Source organism: Caenorhabditis briggsae, assembly GCF_000004555.2.
Source record: "Caenorhabditis briggsae complete genome, chrI, whole genome shotgun sequence".
Taxonomy (NCBI): Eukaryota; Metazoa; Nematoda; class Chromadorea; order Rhabditida; family Rhabditidae; genus Caenorhabditis; species Caenorhabditis briggsae.
Window position 1 is genome coordinate 1877775 of NC_013489.2, and position 16665 is coordinate 1894439.

Below are 16665 nucleotides of genomic sequence, written 5' to 3' on the forward strand. Positions count from 1 at the left end.
ACAAATTGTTCATCATAATATCAGCAATATTTTATCAATTGACTTTTTCTGATATCTTTCACAGGAAATATGGGCTCAAAGTTGACGGTCTGAGTGGCGTTCTATTAGAGTGTTTACGGCAATCATTGTTTGTTAACAGGAGATCCCATCAAACTTCCGCAATTTCGGACCACCAGGTGGGACAGGCCCCGCCCACTTTTCTCTGTAGGGAAATGCCCAACTCGAATACGGATGCGACATTTCGATTTTGACTTCCATATGAATCAGTAGAATACGGTTTATAGCTCATTCAGCTCCCCTTCCACTTCCTCATTTCGACTGTCCAAAGTTTCAAAAATCATTCCACCTTTTCCTTTTTTGATTTGCGAGACTAAAAGAATTGTTCTCTGTTTCCAGCTGATAAGAAGATAGGCGTCAATCAAGTTGGTCTCAAAGAGTCAAAGTCTCAAACAAAAAAAAGTTTCAACATTATGGGAGATAAGAAGCGTTTCGATGAAATTTTCCGGATCATACGATCATTGCGAAGTGCACTATAAAAGGGAAGCAGCAGATAGGAAGGAGAGTATCAGAAATTCAATTTTCTTTTTTTGTCCCTACAGTACTCCTCTCCCCTCAAAACTTTTTTCAATTCTTGTCGATTTTCAGTGAAAGTTAGTCAACTTTGAGAGATTACAAAATAGATTAGGATTAGTCCACTTGCTCTGAGATTCTGGGAGTATAAAAATAGGGCTTCAATTTTGCTGTTGACAACTTTTTTGTAAAATTAGGTCCTGAAAATATATGCCACGTGGCAGCGCGCAGCTTTCAGATGCGCACCTCGTGCCGCAGCCTCCTCCCGATCCCTCCGTATAGAGAGAGTTACGACGCTTCTATGCGCTATATCTCGTCAGGACCTATTTTTTTTAAAGTGGTCAACTACAAAACTGAAGCTCTATGTTTGTTTAGTATTATTTGATAAATTTTAAAAAGATCCGACTGATTTGAGCTAGATATACAGGGGTATCTATGTAGTTGTCCAACTTTCTCACTTTTCAACCTAATTAATGAACTTTGAGGATTAAAAAAATAGGTTAGAATTTATCCAATCGCCTTGAAATTTTGTGGGTATACTAAACAAAAGTAGATCTTCATTTTTGTAGTTGTCAACTTTTTTGTAAAATTAGGTCCTGAGGAGATATGCCTCGTGGAAGTGTGATTACAACTGTCGGCAGCCCGTCGCTCGTGATATAAGCGTGAACGTGTAGAGAGTCCCTTCAACGTCAAATATCTCTTCAGGACCTATTTTTATAAAAAAAAAGTGGTCAACTACAAAAAAAAGCTCTATGTTTGTTTAGTACACTCATAAAAGTTCAGATTGATCTGACTATTATGAAATAAGCGTTCAAGGAGTTGTAATTGCCAAACTTTCTCACCTTTCAACCTAATAATGAAATTTGAGGATTGAAAAAACAGGTTAGGACTTGTCCAATTGCCTTGAAACTTTGTGAGTGTACTAAGCAAAACTAGAGCTTCATTTTTGTAATTGACAATATTTTTGTGCAAATGCGCTCTAACAAGATATGCTACGTGGCAGCGCGCAGCTATCAACTGCGGTCCTTTCCGCCAGCAAGGAGAGGGGCTTAGAAAAACAAGCTTATCTCATTAGGGCGCGTTTGCACAAAAAAGTTGTCAACTACAAAAATAAAGCTCTATGTTTGTTTAGTACGTTGGTCAAATTTCAAAAAGATCTGAGTAATATGAGCTATATTTCCAGTCACCTAAAATTGACCAGTTAGAGCAAAAAAGGGACGATATTAAAAAATATTTATTTTTCGAAAGAAAAAATTCAGAGGATTCTGATTATTTGCATTTGTAGCCGTTGCATTTTTGTCCATTTGTGCAGTCCGAGTCATCGAAACATTCGAAACGTTCGGTTCGACGAGCCTCGAAATCGTAGACTCCAGCAGTTGAAGCCAAGATGATGAAATTGATGATTAGCTGAAATTTTGTGAAATTTGAATTCTCGAGAATTCTTGAGATTCAGAAGTTTACCATAATAACAAGAAGCCTCATCTTTCAAAAAGTCCTATTTTTAAGTTTCGTATTTTTTCAACTTTTCAAACGAAACACTGAATTTCTGCTGGATTGATGAAGCCAAGTGGACATTTCTTGTCCACCTAGATTTTATTTTTTTTTTGAATTTCACGAGAAAATTTGCTGAAATTTTGGAACCACTTTGGAAAAGGAATTCACCTAGAAAACATTGAAATTTCAGAAAATTTTTTTTTCGAAAATTTCAAGTTTCAGAAAATCCATCATATCTCGCTCAATTCTCATCCGATTTTCGTGATTTTTATATTTTTGGAATCCTCATTTATTGACAAATCCAAAAATATAAATTCAATACAGAAATCTAAGCGACAAACGCACTTCAACGCAGCTCCTTCTCCGAACATCAAAAGTTCATAAGAGCAAGTGGCTTTGAGCCACAATACCTCTGTTAGTTGTCATCTGATTTTTTTGAAACTTATATTTTTGAAATCCTCATCATTAGATAATTTCAAAAAACACAAAAATCCCTAAATTTGCGATTCATCAAACGCGCTCTACTGCTGAATTCCCTGAAGCGCCCTACCATTATCAAAAACCGTCATAACTCGACTATGTTTCATCCGATTTTTACAAGTCTTATATTCTTAGAATCCTCATTTCCTCCCCTAAACAGAAATAATTTCAGAATGCACCGCCCATCTCTCTTGGTCCTTCTCTCTGTCCTCATCGCCACCCAGGCCTTTGTCGTGCCCCCATCCCAAGCCACATTGGCCTGTATCACCTGCGTGGCTACTGTGAAGGGAGTCGAAGCCAAGATGTTGGCTGAAGGAGGACACGTGGCAAAGAATGATGTTGACGCTATCTGCTTGAAAGGTATGTATGTGGAAAGTAGAGAATCTAAGGATTCTAGATCAGTTCTCAAAATTTAGAAATCTTGATTTTGAGATTTTTCCCAAATCTAGGTCAGCGTCTCTTTTTAAAGGCAACTAACAAACCTGCTAACTAGACCACTACTAGTTTTTAATGGCCTAGAAAAAGCTAGGCCCTCGATTTTCAATAAATTTCCTCTTCCAGAAGTGCCAACCCACTCTGCTGAACATCTTTGCGAGGACTACGGAGAGCATGAAGTCGATGTTATGGTCGCATTGATCAAGAAGGATGTCCCACCAAAGATGATTTGCCAAGAATTGAACAAATGCTAAATTTGCCACTTTCTGAAACTTTTTTTGGCACATTTTATTTTGGGTATATGAAAATTTTGAATTCTTAACTTAACAGGGGGCACTTCTGAACCAAAGTTTTGTAGTTCAAGTATCCCCTGAAAACTGTTTCTAGAAAGATTTTTTGAATTGGCATTACACATAAATTTGTTATTTTCTTAAAGTCCTTAAAATTTCCCACATTTTGATAGTAAAATCATCAAAAACCATCAAAAATGAATAAAGTTATGGAGATATGAAAATTGGCTTCAAAAATTTTTTAAACCAAAAAAACTACTTTTTTAAAAATCACCATAACTCTGTTAGTTTTTGTCCAATTTTCAAGAAAATTATATTTTTTGAATTCTCAGTTGTTGGCAATTGTTTTTCATAAAATTGTTTTTAAAGTTTGGTTTTCTCAACCGCGCTCTATCGAGAACAAACAAGGGGCACTTCTGAACCAATGTTTTGTAGTTCAAGTATCTCCTGAAAACTGTTGTAGAAAGTATTTTTTTGAATTGCAATTACTCACAAAGCTCTTGAAATTTCTCACATTTTGATAGTAAAACCATTCAAAACCATGAAAAATTGATAAAGTTATAGGGATTTGAAAATTAGCCTCAAAAATTTTTTGGCCAAAAAAAAGTTTATCGCAAAAACTTACATAACTCTGTTAGTTTTTCTCCGATTTTCTCGAAAATTATATTTTTCGAATCCTCAGTTTTTTTAAAATAAATTCACACAGATAATATTTTCTCAAGCGCGCTCCACTGAAAAAAAGACAGGGTCACTCTAGGAACCCCAATCTAGACTACATAGTTCGTGTAGAACTATAAATGATCAAAAACCTGGAAAAATGTTTGCTGTCGTCAATCATATTTTTCTGTGTAGCGCTACACTTCATTTCTCGATCAAACTATTTATTTTTAATCCTTTTTCTGAAACAGATAAGAACTTTTTTGAAGGATCCGGGATCCGGGTTTTCCCGGAAGCTCCGCCCTCTTTTCCAAGAATTTTGTGACTTTGAAAGTGGGTATAAATGTGAAGCAAGTTAAGCCAAATTCTATGATTTCTTAGTTTTCGAAAAATAGGAAAAAAATTTAATTACATTTCTTTGAAATTTTTGACCATAAGTTTTAGAAAATCCATCATATCTCGGTCGATTCTTATCCGATTTTTCCGATTCTTATATTTTTAGAATTCTCACATTTTGCCAAGTGCAAAAAATTATAAGAACATAATAGTTGAACTCTTGTCAAACGCGCTCTATTGCAAATATTTCTGGAATCAAGTACTACTATCAAAAACTATCATAACTCTCTTGGTTTACATTCGATTTTTTGGAATTTGATATGTTTGGAAACATCATTACCAGACAATTAAAAAAAAATACAAGAACCTATCAAGTTACTGTTCATCAAGGGCGCTCTATTGCTAAATTTCTAAATTCCCTAAAATCAACTCCTATTCACAAAAACCCTCATAACTCGATTAGTTTTCATCCGCTTTTCCCCAATCTTATATTTTTTGAAATCTCATTTCTTTACAATTTTTCACGATTAATTATATTCCAGAATGCACCGCCCATCTCTCCTCATCCTCCTCGTCTCTGTCCTCATCTCCACCCGCGCCTTCGTGATGCCTCCATCGCAAGCCACCTTGGCCTGTATGACCTGCGTAGCTACTGTCAAGGCAATGGAACCAATAATTCTGAATGAAGGCGATGACGTGGCAAAGAAGCAATTGAATCAGTTATGCTACAAAGAAGCACCAACTCCAGCTGCCGAAGCATCTTGCGAGGAATATGGAGATGATGCTGTTGATGTGATAATTTACTTGGTCAAAATTGGAGTTCCACCGAAAACTATTTGTCAGCAATTGAAGAAATGTTGATTTGGGTTTATAAATAGTGCATTCTTAAAGCTGTTGAAATTCTACATATTTTGATTGTACAATCTTCAAAATCCATCGAAAATAAGTAAAGTTACGGGTAACTTGAAATTTGGCTGAAAAATTCTCGGTGCCAAAAAATCATACTTGTGGAAAAGATGGCCGGCCCGCGGGCCGGGCCGGGCCATGGCCGGGCTGAGATTTTTCTGAAAGCGGGCCGGGCCGGGCCGGAAAAAATTACACATGGCCGGCCCGCTTTTTGAAAATTTCGAACTTTTAGAGCAAATCATCATTTTTCAAGATGGCTTTTCTCCTTAATAAATAAAAATCCACACTAGAGGACGATTCTGTCGAAAAAACTGTTTTGAGGTCGTTTTTAGAAAAAAAATTTCATGCTTGGCTTAATGAAGTTTGATTTTTTTTGCTAAAAATTCAATTAAATTGACTTTTTCGGATGGTTGTATGCATTTGTATCAATATTTGTGATATTAAACATATATTGGCACATTTGAAAAGTAACATTTTCGAAAAGTTGTCCTAGGCGGGCCGAGGGTTTTGAAGCAAGCGGGCCGGGCCGGGCCGGGCCGGCCCGACCATGCACATGTATGAAAAAAATCAACTTTTACAAAAGCCCTCATAACTTTGTTAGTTTTTGTTCTTGTATTATGAAAATCATATTTTTGGAATTCTCAGTTTTCAGGAATTCTAGTAATTACAAATTTTACAAATTTTGAGATATCTCAAACGCGCTCCATTGAGAAAAAGCAGCGGACACTCCTGCTGAAGCGTCAATTAACTACTTCTATACCCTCCAAAAGACATTATTCAACAACTGGAGGAATGTTGCATAGGGCAATAGATAATGCATTCTTAAAATTCTTGAAATTTCACACATTTCGATAAAAAACTTATTGAGAACCATCGAAAATGAGTAAAGTTATGAAGATTTGAAAATTGGCTTCGAAAAAAATTTTGAGAAAGGAAAAACCATTTTTACAAAAATCTCCATAACTTTGTTAGTTTTTGTCAGATTTTTATGAAAATTATGGTTTTAGAATCCTCATGTTTTGAAAATTATATTGCATCAAAAATATTATAAAATTAAAATTATTTAAGCGCGCTCCATTGAGAAAAACCAGCGAGGCACTCTGGAATCCCACAAGACAATATTAAAAACAACTCCCATAACTTTGTTAGTTTTTGTCCAAATTCAACGAAAATTATATTTTTATAATCCCCACTTTTTGAATATTATAACATCCACAAAATGTCGAGAACTGCGGTCTTTTCAATCGCGCTCCATTGAGAAAAACCAGCGGGGCATTCCCGGAACTCCATTAAAACGGAAACCTGAAAATTTCCAAGAAATTTTGATTTGCGTCTTCCTCTTCTCTTATCAGTACAAAAATTAAACATCAAGAACTTTGAAATTTATTTCCAAGGCGATTAGAAAATTGAAGAAATTTCGAAATTTTCAGTGATAAGAAAACTATTTGATGGCATGATTAACAGCATTTTTTGTACCTGTTGACTCCGCCCATTTTCGGGTCTTATATAGTTAACGGAAGTCTAAAATATTATCATCAGTTTCGATAACTTTTTGTCGTTTTCAGGAAGTTAGAAATTCGAATTTTCCGAAAATTGAAATTTATCTCAATGGAGCGTATTTTCTAATTTTTTGAAAACTGAGGAAACTTTGAATTAGAACGATGAATTGTGTATTTTGAAGCTCTGTAAATTTCCTACGTTTTGATAGTAAAATCATAGAAAACCGTCGAAAATGAATGAAGTTATAGAGATTCTAGAATTGGATTCAAAACATTTTTAAGGCCAAAAACCGACTTTTACAAAAACCACCATAACTCTGTTATTTTCAGGCAGATTCTTATAAAATTTATATTTTTAAAATCTTCATTATTCAAGCTATTTGATAAACATAATTTCTTATGAGAGTTTCCCAAACCAAACGCGCCCCATCGCTAAACTTGTGAAGCTACCGTACCTCCTTCATTTAGACTGATTTTTTTTGGTTTTTTTAGAGCGAAACCTGTACATTTCTGCTTAAAAAAACAGTTTTAGAAAGACTTCACACATTTTGACACTTAAATTCTCAAAACTTAGCGATTTGGATGAAAAACTCAAAAAACAATTTTTTTTGAAAGTTATAATTTTAAGACTTTCAGAAAAATTGCCGTCTCTCAGTCAGATGTGGTTCAATTTTTGTGAAAATTGTATTTTTAGAATCCTCATTATTTGTTGATTTCAAAAAATATAAATACTCCTCAAGAATCGGGGTGAAAAACGCGCTCCAATGCAATTACCTCTAGGAACGTTGAAAATTCGTAAAAGCTAGTGGATTTAAGCACCCGTAACTCTGCTAGTTGTTATCTGATTTTTTAGAAACTTATATTTTTGGAATTCTCATATCTACACAACTACAAAAAATACAAGAACCTATTAATTTGCTATTCATCAAGCGCGCTCTATTGCTAAATTTCCTAAATATCCAAAAATCAACGACTCTTATTAAAAACCCTTATAACTCGATCAATTTTCATCCGATTTTCTCGAATTTTATATTTTTAGAATCCCCAATTTCTCCCCTTTCCACCAGACTAGAAACTACATTTTCCAGAATGCACCGCCCGTCTCTCCTGGTCCTTCTCTCCGTCCTCATCGCCACGCACGCATTCGTCGCGCCTCCATCCCAAGCCACATTGGCTTGTTTGACCTGTATTGCCACTGTCAAAGGATTGGAGCCACGTGTTTTGAATGAAGGAGATGACGTGGCAAAGCATGAAGTGAAGGCGTTGTGCCTGAAAGAAGCACCAACTCCAGCTGCCGAAGCATCTTGCGAGGAATATGGAGATGATGAGGTTGAAGTGATTATCGACTTGATCAAGAAGGATGTGCCACCAAAAACCATTTGTCAGCAATTGAAGAAATGTTAAATTGAGATAATAAATAGTTAATTCTTATAACTCTTGAATTTTCACACATTTTCATATAAAAAACATTGAAAACCATTGAAAATGAATAAAATTATGGAGATTCTAAAATTGGCTTCACAAAATTTTTGAGCCAAAAAAAAGGCATTTTACAAAAATCACCATAACTTTGTTAGTTTTTGTTCAATTGCCATGAAAATCATATTTTCAGAATCTCCAGTTTTTGCTTAATTTCATGCTCACATATTTTCTAAAAACCAGAGTTTTCCAAACGCGCTCTATTGACAACAATCAGCGGGCACTCCCAAAGCGCTAATATATCGTAATTCTAATACCCTTCGAAAATCATTTGTCAGCAATTAAAAAATTTATTTAATTGAAAAATTAAAAAATTAAAAAATTTATTTAAGTTAAGCACATTTTGATAAAAAACTTATCGAGAACCATCGAAAATGAATGAAGATATTGAGATTCTAAAATTGGCTAAAAATTGTTTTTAGCGAAAAAAAATGACTTTTATGAAAACCAACAAAACATAGTCAATTTTTGTCCAATTTCTATGAAATTGATATTTTTAGAATTCTCAGTTTTTGCTCATTTTTATGCTTACATATTATAAGCTCTTCAAATCCCCCACATTTTGATAGTAGAATCATAAAAAACCATCAAAAATAAATACAATTATGGTAATTTTAAAATTGGATTCAAAAAAATTTTTAGGCCAAAAATCGACGTTTTCAAAAACCCCCATAACTTTGTTAGTTTTTGTTCGATTTTCATGAAATTTATATTTTTAGAATCCTCAGTTTTTGCTCATTTTTATGCTTACATATTATCTAAAAATCAGGTTTTCTCAAGCGCGCTCTATTGAGAAAAAGCAGTGGACACTCCGGAAACGTCAATATTTCGTTACTCTCCGAAAAAACAGTTGTCAACAATTGAAGAAATGTTAAATTGAGCTAATAAATAGTGTGTTCTTGAAGTTCTTGAAATTCCCCACACTTTGATAGTAAAATCATCAAAAACCAAATTAAATAAAGTTATGGCGATTCTAAAATTGGCTACAATTTTCTTTTGGGCGAAAAAAATGAGTTTTATAAAAAATCCCATAACTTTGTTAGTTATCTTTCGATATTCATGAACTCTATGTTTTTAAGACACTCAGTTTTTAGGAATTGTTATGCTTACATATTATCTAAAAATCAGGTTTTCTCAAGCGCGCTCTATTGAGAAAAAGCAGAAGGCACTCCGGAAACGGTATTGTTTCCTTATTCTAGGACCCTCCAAAAACTATTTGTCACATTTTGATAGTAAAATCATTGAAAACCATTAAAAATAATTGAAGTCATTGGGATTCTAAAATTCGATTCCAAACATTTCTAGCCACAAAACCTGGCTTTCACAAAAATCACCATAACTTTGTTAGTTTTCGTTCGATTTTCATGAAATTTTTATTTTCAGAATCCTCAGTTTTTGCCAATTTTCATGCTTAAATTTTTTTCAAATTTCAGGTTTTTTCAAGCGCGCTCTATTGAGAAAAAGCAGTGGACACGCCGGAAACGTCAATATTTCGTTACTCTCCGAAAACCAGTTGTCAACAATTGAAGAAATGTTAAATTGAACTAATAAATAGTGTGTTCTTAAAATTCTTGAAATTCCCCACATTTTGATAGTAAAATCATAAAAAAACATTAAAATTATTTAAAGTTATGGGATTCTAAAATTGGCTTCAAAAATGTTTGGAGCCAAAAAACCAATTTTACAAAAACTTTGTTAGTTTTTGTCCAATTTTTATGAAAATCACATTTTTAGAATCCCAGTTTTTGCCAATTTTCATGCTTACACTTTTTTTTTGCATTTCCGGTTTCCTCAAGCTCTATTGACAACAATCAGCGGGCACTCCTAAAGCGTCAATATATTGTGATTCTAATACCCTCCAAAAACTGTTTGTCAGCAATTGAAAAAATGTTAAATTGAACTAATAAATAGTTAATTTTCGAATTTTTTGAAATTCCGCACATTTTGATAAAAAATTTATCGAGAACCATCGAAAATGAATGAAGTTATGGAAATTCTAAAATTGGCTAAAAATGTGTTTTTGGGCAAAAAAAATGACTTTTATAAAAACTCCCATAACTTTGTTAGTTTTTGTCCAATTTTTATGAAAACCATATTTTTGGAATCCTCATTTTTTGCCAATTTTCGTGCTTACATTTTAGGTATCCTCAAGCACGTTCCTTTAGAAAAAGCAGTGGACACTTCCAGAACGTCGTAGAATTTGAAGAATATAATAAAATTGAAGAATATAAACGTAATTCGAGCTAATGAGAAGTTTTCTTAAAGTTATTGAAATTACACACATTTTGATAGTAAAACCATCAAAAACCATCGAATATGAATAAAGTTATGGAGATATGAAAATTGGCTTCACAAAATTTTTGGATCTAAAAAATTACTTTTACTAAAAATCTCCATAACTTTGTTGGTTTTTGTCTAATTCTTATTTAAACTCTATTTTCAGAAATCTGAGTTTCCGAGATTCTTAAAATTCTAAAAATTCCCCACATTTTGATAGTAAAATCATCGAAAACAGTCGAAAACGAAGGAAGTTATGGAGTTTCTAAAATTGGCTTCAAAATTTTTTGAGCCAAAAAAAGGACTTTCACAAAAACCCCCATAACTTTGTTAGTTTCAGCTCAATTTTATGAAAATTATATTTTCAGAATCCTCAATTTTTGACAGTTATGAAACAATCAAAGTTTAGAAAATAAAAATTTTTTTGAGTTCTCAATTTTCGGGTTTTCCAAAATCCTAAAAACTTCAAGTTTCTTTCAGTAATTTAATCAGAAAAAGAGGTGCAAGATCAACAAAAAAAAAGCAGAGAAAAAAAAACAATTAGAAAGAATAAAATGGTAGCTTAAACATACGAAAATCTACAACTATGAAAAACCAATTTTTAACAACAAAAAATCGTCTCTAATTTAAAAAAATCAATTTCGGTCAATCAATAAATCAATAAAAATAGATCAAAAAACAAGGAATCTACAGATCATTATGATATTTGGCATTTCCGACGCCTCGACGCTCCAGAATTCGATCGTGTTGCCACGCTGGCAACGTCTTCTTGTTCTCCACCCAATTTGGATCGATCCATTCGGGTTCCTGGAAAATTTGAATTTTCGAAATTAGGCCATTCTAGGCCAAATTAGGCTGAGAATCATGAATTTTAAGCCGAAAATTGCACTTTTAAAGGGGAAAAATTAGTCCAAAACCGACTTTTTTGCGCTCAAATTTGGAAAATTAGGCAGTTCTCGAGCCGGAATCAGGCCGAGTTAGGCTCGAAAACATAGGTGAGAATTTATGATTTTTGAGTTAAATTTATCAATTTTAGCATGAAATTAACAGATTTTGACCTAAAAAGGCAATTTTCGACTCAAAATTGGTCATTTTTGACTCAAAATTCGTCATTTTTGATTCAAAATTGGTCATTTTCAGTGCAAAATTGGTCATTTTTGATCCAAAATTTCAAACTACAAATCACATTTTTCGAGCAAAAATTAGGACAGAATACGAGGTTTTTAGGCTGAAAATTCACAATTCTCGGATTTTCTGAACCAAATTTTGTATTTTAAAATATCTCGGTTCCTTTAAAAGTTATCAAAAATCGGTCAACTGATAAAATGCTTATCATAGTATCACCAATATTTTATCAGATTTATCAGTTGCGATTTTTCAGTTTTCAGTCTTAAAACCTTTAATAGAAGGGCCCTCGGGACTGATTTCTCAGTTTTTTTTGGGGTAAAACACTTCAATTTTTTTTCTCTTAAAAGGGTCCTCGATTTATGAAGCTCCGCCCCCTTTTTTGGGGTTTTCTGCACCAAATTTCGCACTTTTTCAGCGAAAATGGGACCGATTTACCCGATTTTTGGGGGTTTTTTGAGCCAAATTTCGTTTTTTTAACCAAAAAAATCACCTCAACATGATCGAGCTTCACTTCGGCGAGTCGTTTCTCCAGAATCTCCTTTTCCACCTCCTTCGGATCTCTATACATATCCAAATACAAGTCGAACGGTTGTGGTTTTTCGGGGAACTCCCGTTGAGCCGGCTTCAGCGCTTGACGATATTCATACTCGTACAGTGGCGATTTTAGGCCTGAAAATACAGAAAATCTGAGTTTTTGAGGCCAAAAATGAGCTGAAAATCCAGATTTTTAGGTTGAAAATGACCTCGAAAATGACCTCAAAATTGACCCAAAGATAAGAATTTCAGATTAAAAAAAACCTGATTTTTAATTCAAAATTGAATTTTTGTGACTTTTTTTTCAAAGTTTCGAATGATTGCAGCATTTTTTGGACCATTTTTTTGTCGATTTTCAGTCAAAAAATTAAAATTTCAGCGCTTTTTCAGCCTTACCAAGCGAATGAAGCGTTGTTTTGACACTTTTATCGTAGGACGTTTGGAAGAATCGAATCGCCGATGGTGTTAATTGGGATTCATGGGATTTGTAGAGATCCGAAATCGAGTGAACGCGTTCTTCCAGACTGGATCTGGAAATTTTGAAAATTTTGGTCAAAAATTTGTCTACTTTCAGTGCTAAAATTATAATTTTAAGCTATTTTTAAAATGAAATCCATCAAAAAATGGACAATTTTATAATAATTTTCAGAGATTTTGAACATCAAAATTGCTGAAAATGGACCATTTTGAAGCAATTTTCAATGCTAAAATAATTCAAAATTCGGCAAAAAGTGATAGTTTTTCAGCGATTTTTAAAGTGAAATACATGAAAATAGGCTTATTTTTAGGCATTTCAAGACCCAAATTCCTCAAAAATCGACAGCTTTTTAGCTATTTTATTGAAAATCGGTTCATTTTAAGCTATTGAGATCCACCGAAAATGGACAATTTTAGAGCGATTTTCAGACCTTAATATCTCAAAAATCGACAGCTTTTTAGCAATTTTAACTATAAAACTAAGAAAAAATTGGGCCATTTTTCAGAACTTTTCAGCGCTAAATTCCACAAAAACGGATTATTTTTAAAGCAATTTCGGCACCTAGATCCGTCGAAAATAGCCTTTTTTTCAGAATCTTAAACTCTGAGATCATGAAAAAATTGTCTTTTTTAGTGATTCCAATGCTAATTTTCTAACAAACTGATTATTTTCGAACAATTTCAAGCCGTTGAAATTCGTCAAAAATGGCCATTTTTCCAGCAATTTCAGACTCTAAAATAATAAAGAATCGGTCCATTTCTCAGCATTTTTCAGCGCTAAATCTTTAAAAATGATTATTTTAAAGCAATTTTTGCACTAAAATTTATCAAAAATCATCCTTTTTGAGCGATTTTTACAGTGAAATCCATTAAAAATGCCGATTTTGCAGCATTTTTAGGGCCAAATTTCTCAAAAATCGAGCACTTTTTCAGCAGTTCTAAACTCTAAAATCATCTTTTTGAGCGATTTGGACATTTGATTTTTTTGAAATATCTCGATTTTTATTCAAGAAATTGGCTGAAAATGAACCTTTTTTCGACAATTTTACAGAAAATTTTTGGCCCAAATTCGTCAAAAATCGACCATTTTTTTCAGCCGCAAAAGTGGACCATATTTAGCAAATTTCAGGCCCTAATTTCTCAAAAACCGAGAACTTTTCCAGCATTTTCAACTCTAAAATTATGAAAAAAAATAGTCCATTTTTCAGAACTTTCCAGTGCTAAATCTTTAAAAAATGATTATTTTAAAGCAATTTTTGCACTTAAATTTGTCAAAAATAGTCTATTTTTCAGAACTTTGCAGTTCTAAATTCCTCAAAAAAAGGATCATTTTTGAGCAAATTTGGCATTTTAATTCGTTAAAAACGATCTTTTTTTTACTGTGAAATCCATGAAAAAGGCTAATTGTTAAGCATTTTTCTGCCCCAATTTTTTTAAAAAATTGACCACTTTTTCAGCAATTTCAAACTCTAAAATCATGGAAAAAAAAATAGACCATTATTCAGAACTTTTCAGTGCTAAATTCCACAAAAACAGATTATTTTTAAGCAATTTTTCAATCTAAATCTATGAAAAATGACCGTTTTCTAAGCGATTTTCACCGATTTCAACTCAAAAATAGTCCATTTTTTAAAGAATTTTCCAGTGCTAAACTAGTTAATCAAATCCTCACCCTCCTCCAATCTTGAAATCCACCTTTTCTTGATGTCTAAACAGTACAAAAGCCACACGATGATATCCAGTGCCATAGAACGGAAGAGGTTGTAGATATTTCATCACTTCCTCTCCCTTCTGAATTCCCTCTCCATCTGGAATATTCGAAATGAGCCAATGAATCAATTCTCCGCGCTTTTCCGTTGCATTTCCATCCAAATTCACCATCAAAATCGTATTGAATCCTTTGCCTTTTCCAACCGATTCAATTGAAACTTCCGGTGCGATTACTGTAGTTTCAGCCGTCAGAATGTTTCCAGAATGAACCAAATGATGGTCTTGGAAGGCGACGTCGAGTTTTTGGACGTTTTCAAAGAAGACGTTCTCGCCGAAAAGATCGTCGAAGACGCGGAAGTGACGATAGACTTGCAGATTTTCAGAGGCCAATGAGGATATGTCGATTTTCACTGAAATCTTAGGTTGAAATTGAAGGTTTTGGGTGTGGAAAAGTCTGAAAATCACTTGAAAATCATTGTTTTTGACCTAAAAATGGGCGGGAACGTGCTAAATTTCTAAAAAAAAACAATTGACGACTTCTGAAGCCATCCGGAGACGTCTGCTAGATTTTCAAATATCCAGAATCCTTCTGAAATCTTCTGAAGACCGCAAATGACGTCAGCTGAACTCTCAAGCCTTCAGAATCCTCTAGAAGTCGTCAGACCAATTTTAAAGCTTTAGAAGACGCCTGAACTATTTTGAAGCCTTTTGGAGCACGTTCTCGGTCTTTTTAGCCTTCTTGAGCCTTCTAGAGACTTAAAAATTAATCTGACGTCTTCTGAACCCCTAGAAGGCGTCAGCTAGATTCTAAAACCTTCAGAATCCCTCTGACGTCTTCTGAAGCACTCTGACGGTCATAGAAGCCTTCTAGAGCTCTCTTAACACTTTAAAACAACGCTGACGCCTTCTGAACCCTCCAGAAGAAGTCTGAAACTCTCGAGCCTTCAGAATTTGTCTGACGTTTTGGGAATTCTCTAGAAGCTGTCAGAACAATTCTGAGGCTCTTAGAATCGTTCTGACGTCTTCTGGAACACTCCTACGGTCCTTGAAGCATTCTAGAGCTTTATGAAGACTACAAGGTGTTTCTGACATCTTCTAAACCTTTCAGTTGACGTTAGCTAAATTCTAAAGCCTTCAGAAGCCCTCTGACGTCTTCAGGATTCTCTTGAAGCCGTTAAACAGATTTTTGAGAAGAAAATTCGAGTTTTCAGCCATTTTCAATGCTTAAAATCACGATTTTCAAGTCCATTTTTGTTTTACTAACACTGCATATGCCTGGATTTTCTCTCCAATTCCACACGATCCTCTGCTGATTTCTCAGCCTTTACAACCTCCTCACGCTTCTTGAATCCGATGTCGATTTGATCGATTTCTGCTGAAAAATTTCGGTTTTTCAGTCATTATACGCATTTTCAGCCACGAAAACCCTACGTTTCTTCATCAATTCGCTCAACGATCGCATATGGTTCGCCGGATCGATGACGTGCATTTCTGGAAGCTTCTCCGGCTTATCGATACGCGCCTTGTACCATTTATCGATTTCGTAGAATCTAAAAACGAGCGCTTTTTGCTATTTTTAGGCTTCAAAACCAATTTCACAGACCTATTTGGGTAGAAAGCGGCCGGTCCGGCCCATGCGATGACACGTGGCCGCCATGGGCGGTCGATTTTGGGCAGCGTCCTCGACCGATACTTTTTTGGCACAAGTCTAGCATATTGAGCGGCACTCATTGCTGAAAAACCGGAGAAAATTTGAAAATATGCGAGAAATATGCGAAAAAGATGGAATTTTATAGTGCAAAATCGAGATTCGCAGCATTAAAAAATATATATTCATCTTGAAAATTAGTCTTAAACCTGAGAAAAACCTTTTTTAGTTTTTTGAGAATCTGACGAGAATCTGGCCATTTAGCTATAAGATCTCTCGTTTACATTATTTTTAACCATTTTTTTTCGCTATTTTTAGCTCAAAATACCAGAATTTCTTCGAAGCCCCTAGAAAAATCCGTTCTATTTCAATTTTTTCATGAAAATAGGCGGAATTTCCTCTAGCATTGTCCGAGAGGACTACACGAAACTTGTGTAGATTTACGGTAAACAACGCGCGCATGCGGGATTTCGGAGTGTCGTTTGGGGATTTTTTTTTGGGATGAAAATCTGGATTTTTGTCTGAAATGAAGCTAAAATTGAACATTTCTAGTGAAAAAAGTTTGGAAAAATTCACGAAAATTGTCTGAACCTTGCAAAATATCATGAAAACTTCAAAACCCTGCGCATAATCGCTGTACACAATTTTTCGAATTTTTGGTTTCTTTTTGCCTGAAAATGATGATAATGTAACAAGAACCAATCAAGAATTCATTAAATGAGTAAATCATATTTTTCAGTAAGAG

At 34.2% G+C, this 16665-nt stretch overlaps 4 protein-coding genes across 4 annotated transcripts; 3 read left to right on the forward strand and 1 right to left on the reverse strand.

Moving 5' to 3' along the window:
* Window positions 1-2717: 2717 nt before the first annotated feature.
* Cbr-spp-17 lies at window positions 2718-3233 on the forward strand (the record flags this gene model as incomplete). Its single annotated transcript, XM_002638777.1, has 2 exons — window positions 2718-2904; window positions 3106-3233. 2 exons carry the CDS (start codon window positions 2718-2720, stop codon window positions 3231-3233), a joined length of 315 nt encoding a protein of 104 aa, XP_002638823.1.
* Window positions 3234-4805: 1572 nt separating this feature from the next.
* On the forward strand, window positions 4806-5123 carry CBG22029 (the record flags this gene model as incomplete). The annotated part of the gene is made up of 1 exon (XM_002638778.1): window positions 4806-5123. The coding sequence occupies one exon, from the start codon at window positions 4806-4808 to the stop codon at window positions 5121-5123; it is 318 nt and encodes a 105-aa protein (XP_002638824.1).
* Window positions 5124-7756: 2633 nt separating this feature from the next.
* Cbr-spp-23 lies at window positions 7757-8071 on the forward strand (the record flags this gene model as incomplete). The annotated part of the gene is made up of 1 exon (XM_002638779.1): window positions 7757-8071. The coding sequence occupies one exon, from the start codon at window positions 7757-7759 to the stop codon at window positions 8069-8071; it is 315 nt and encodes a 104-aa protein (XP_002638825.1).
* A 3039-nt stretch (window positions 8072-11110) lies between these two features.
* On the reverse strand, window positions 11111-16003 carry Cbr-mrpl-38 (the record flags this gene model as incomplete). The annotated part of the gene is made up of 7 exons (XM_002638780.1): window positions 11111-11230; window positions 12042-12220; window positions 12482-12615; window positions 14235-14682; window positions 15537-15647; window positions 15704-15822; window positions 15876-16003. The coding sequence occupies 7 exons, from the start codon at window positions 16001-16003 to the stop codon at window positions 11111-11113; spliced, it is 1239 nt and encodes a 412-aa protein (XP_002638826.1).
* Window positions 16004-16665: the final 662 nt, after the last annotated feature.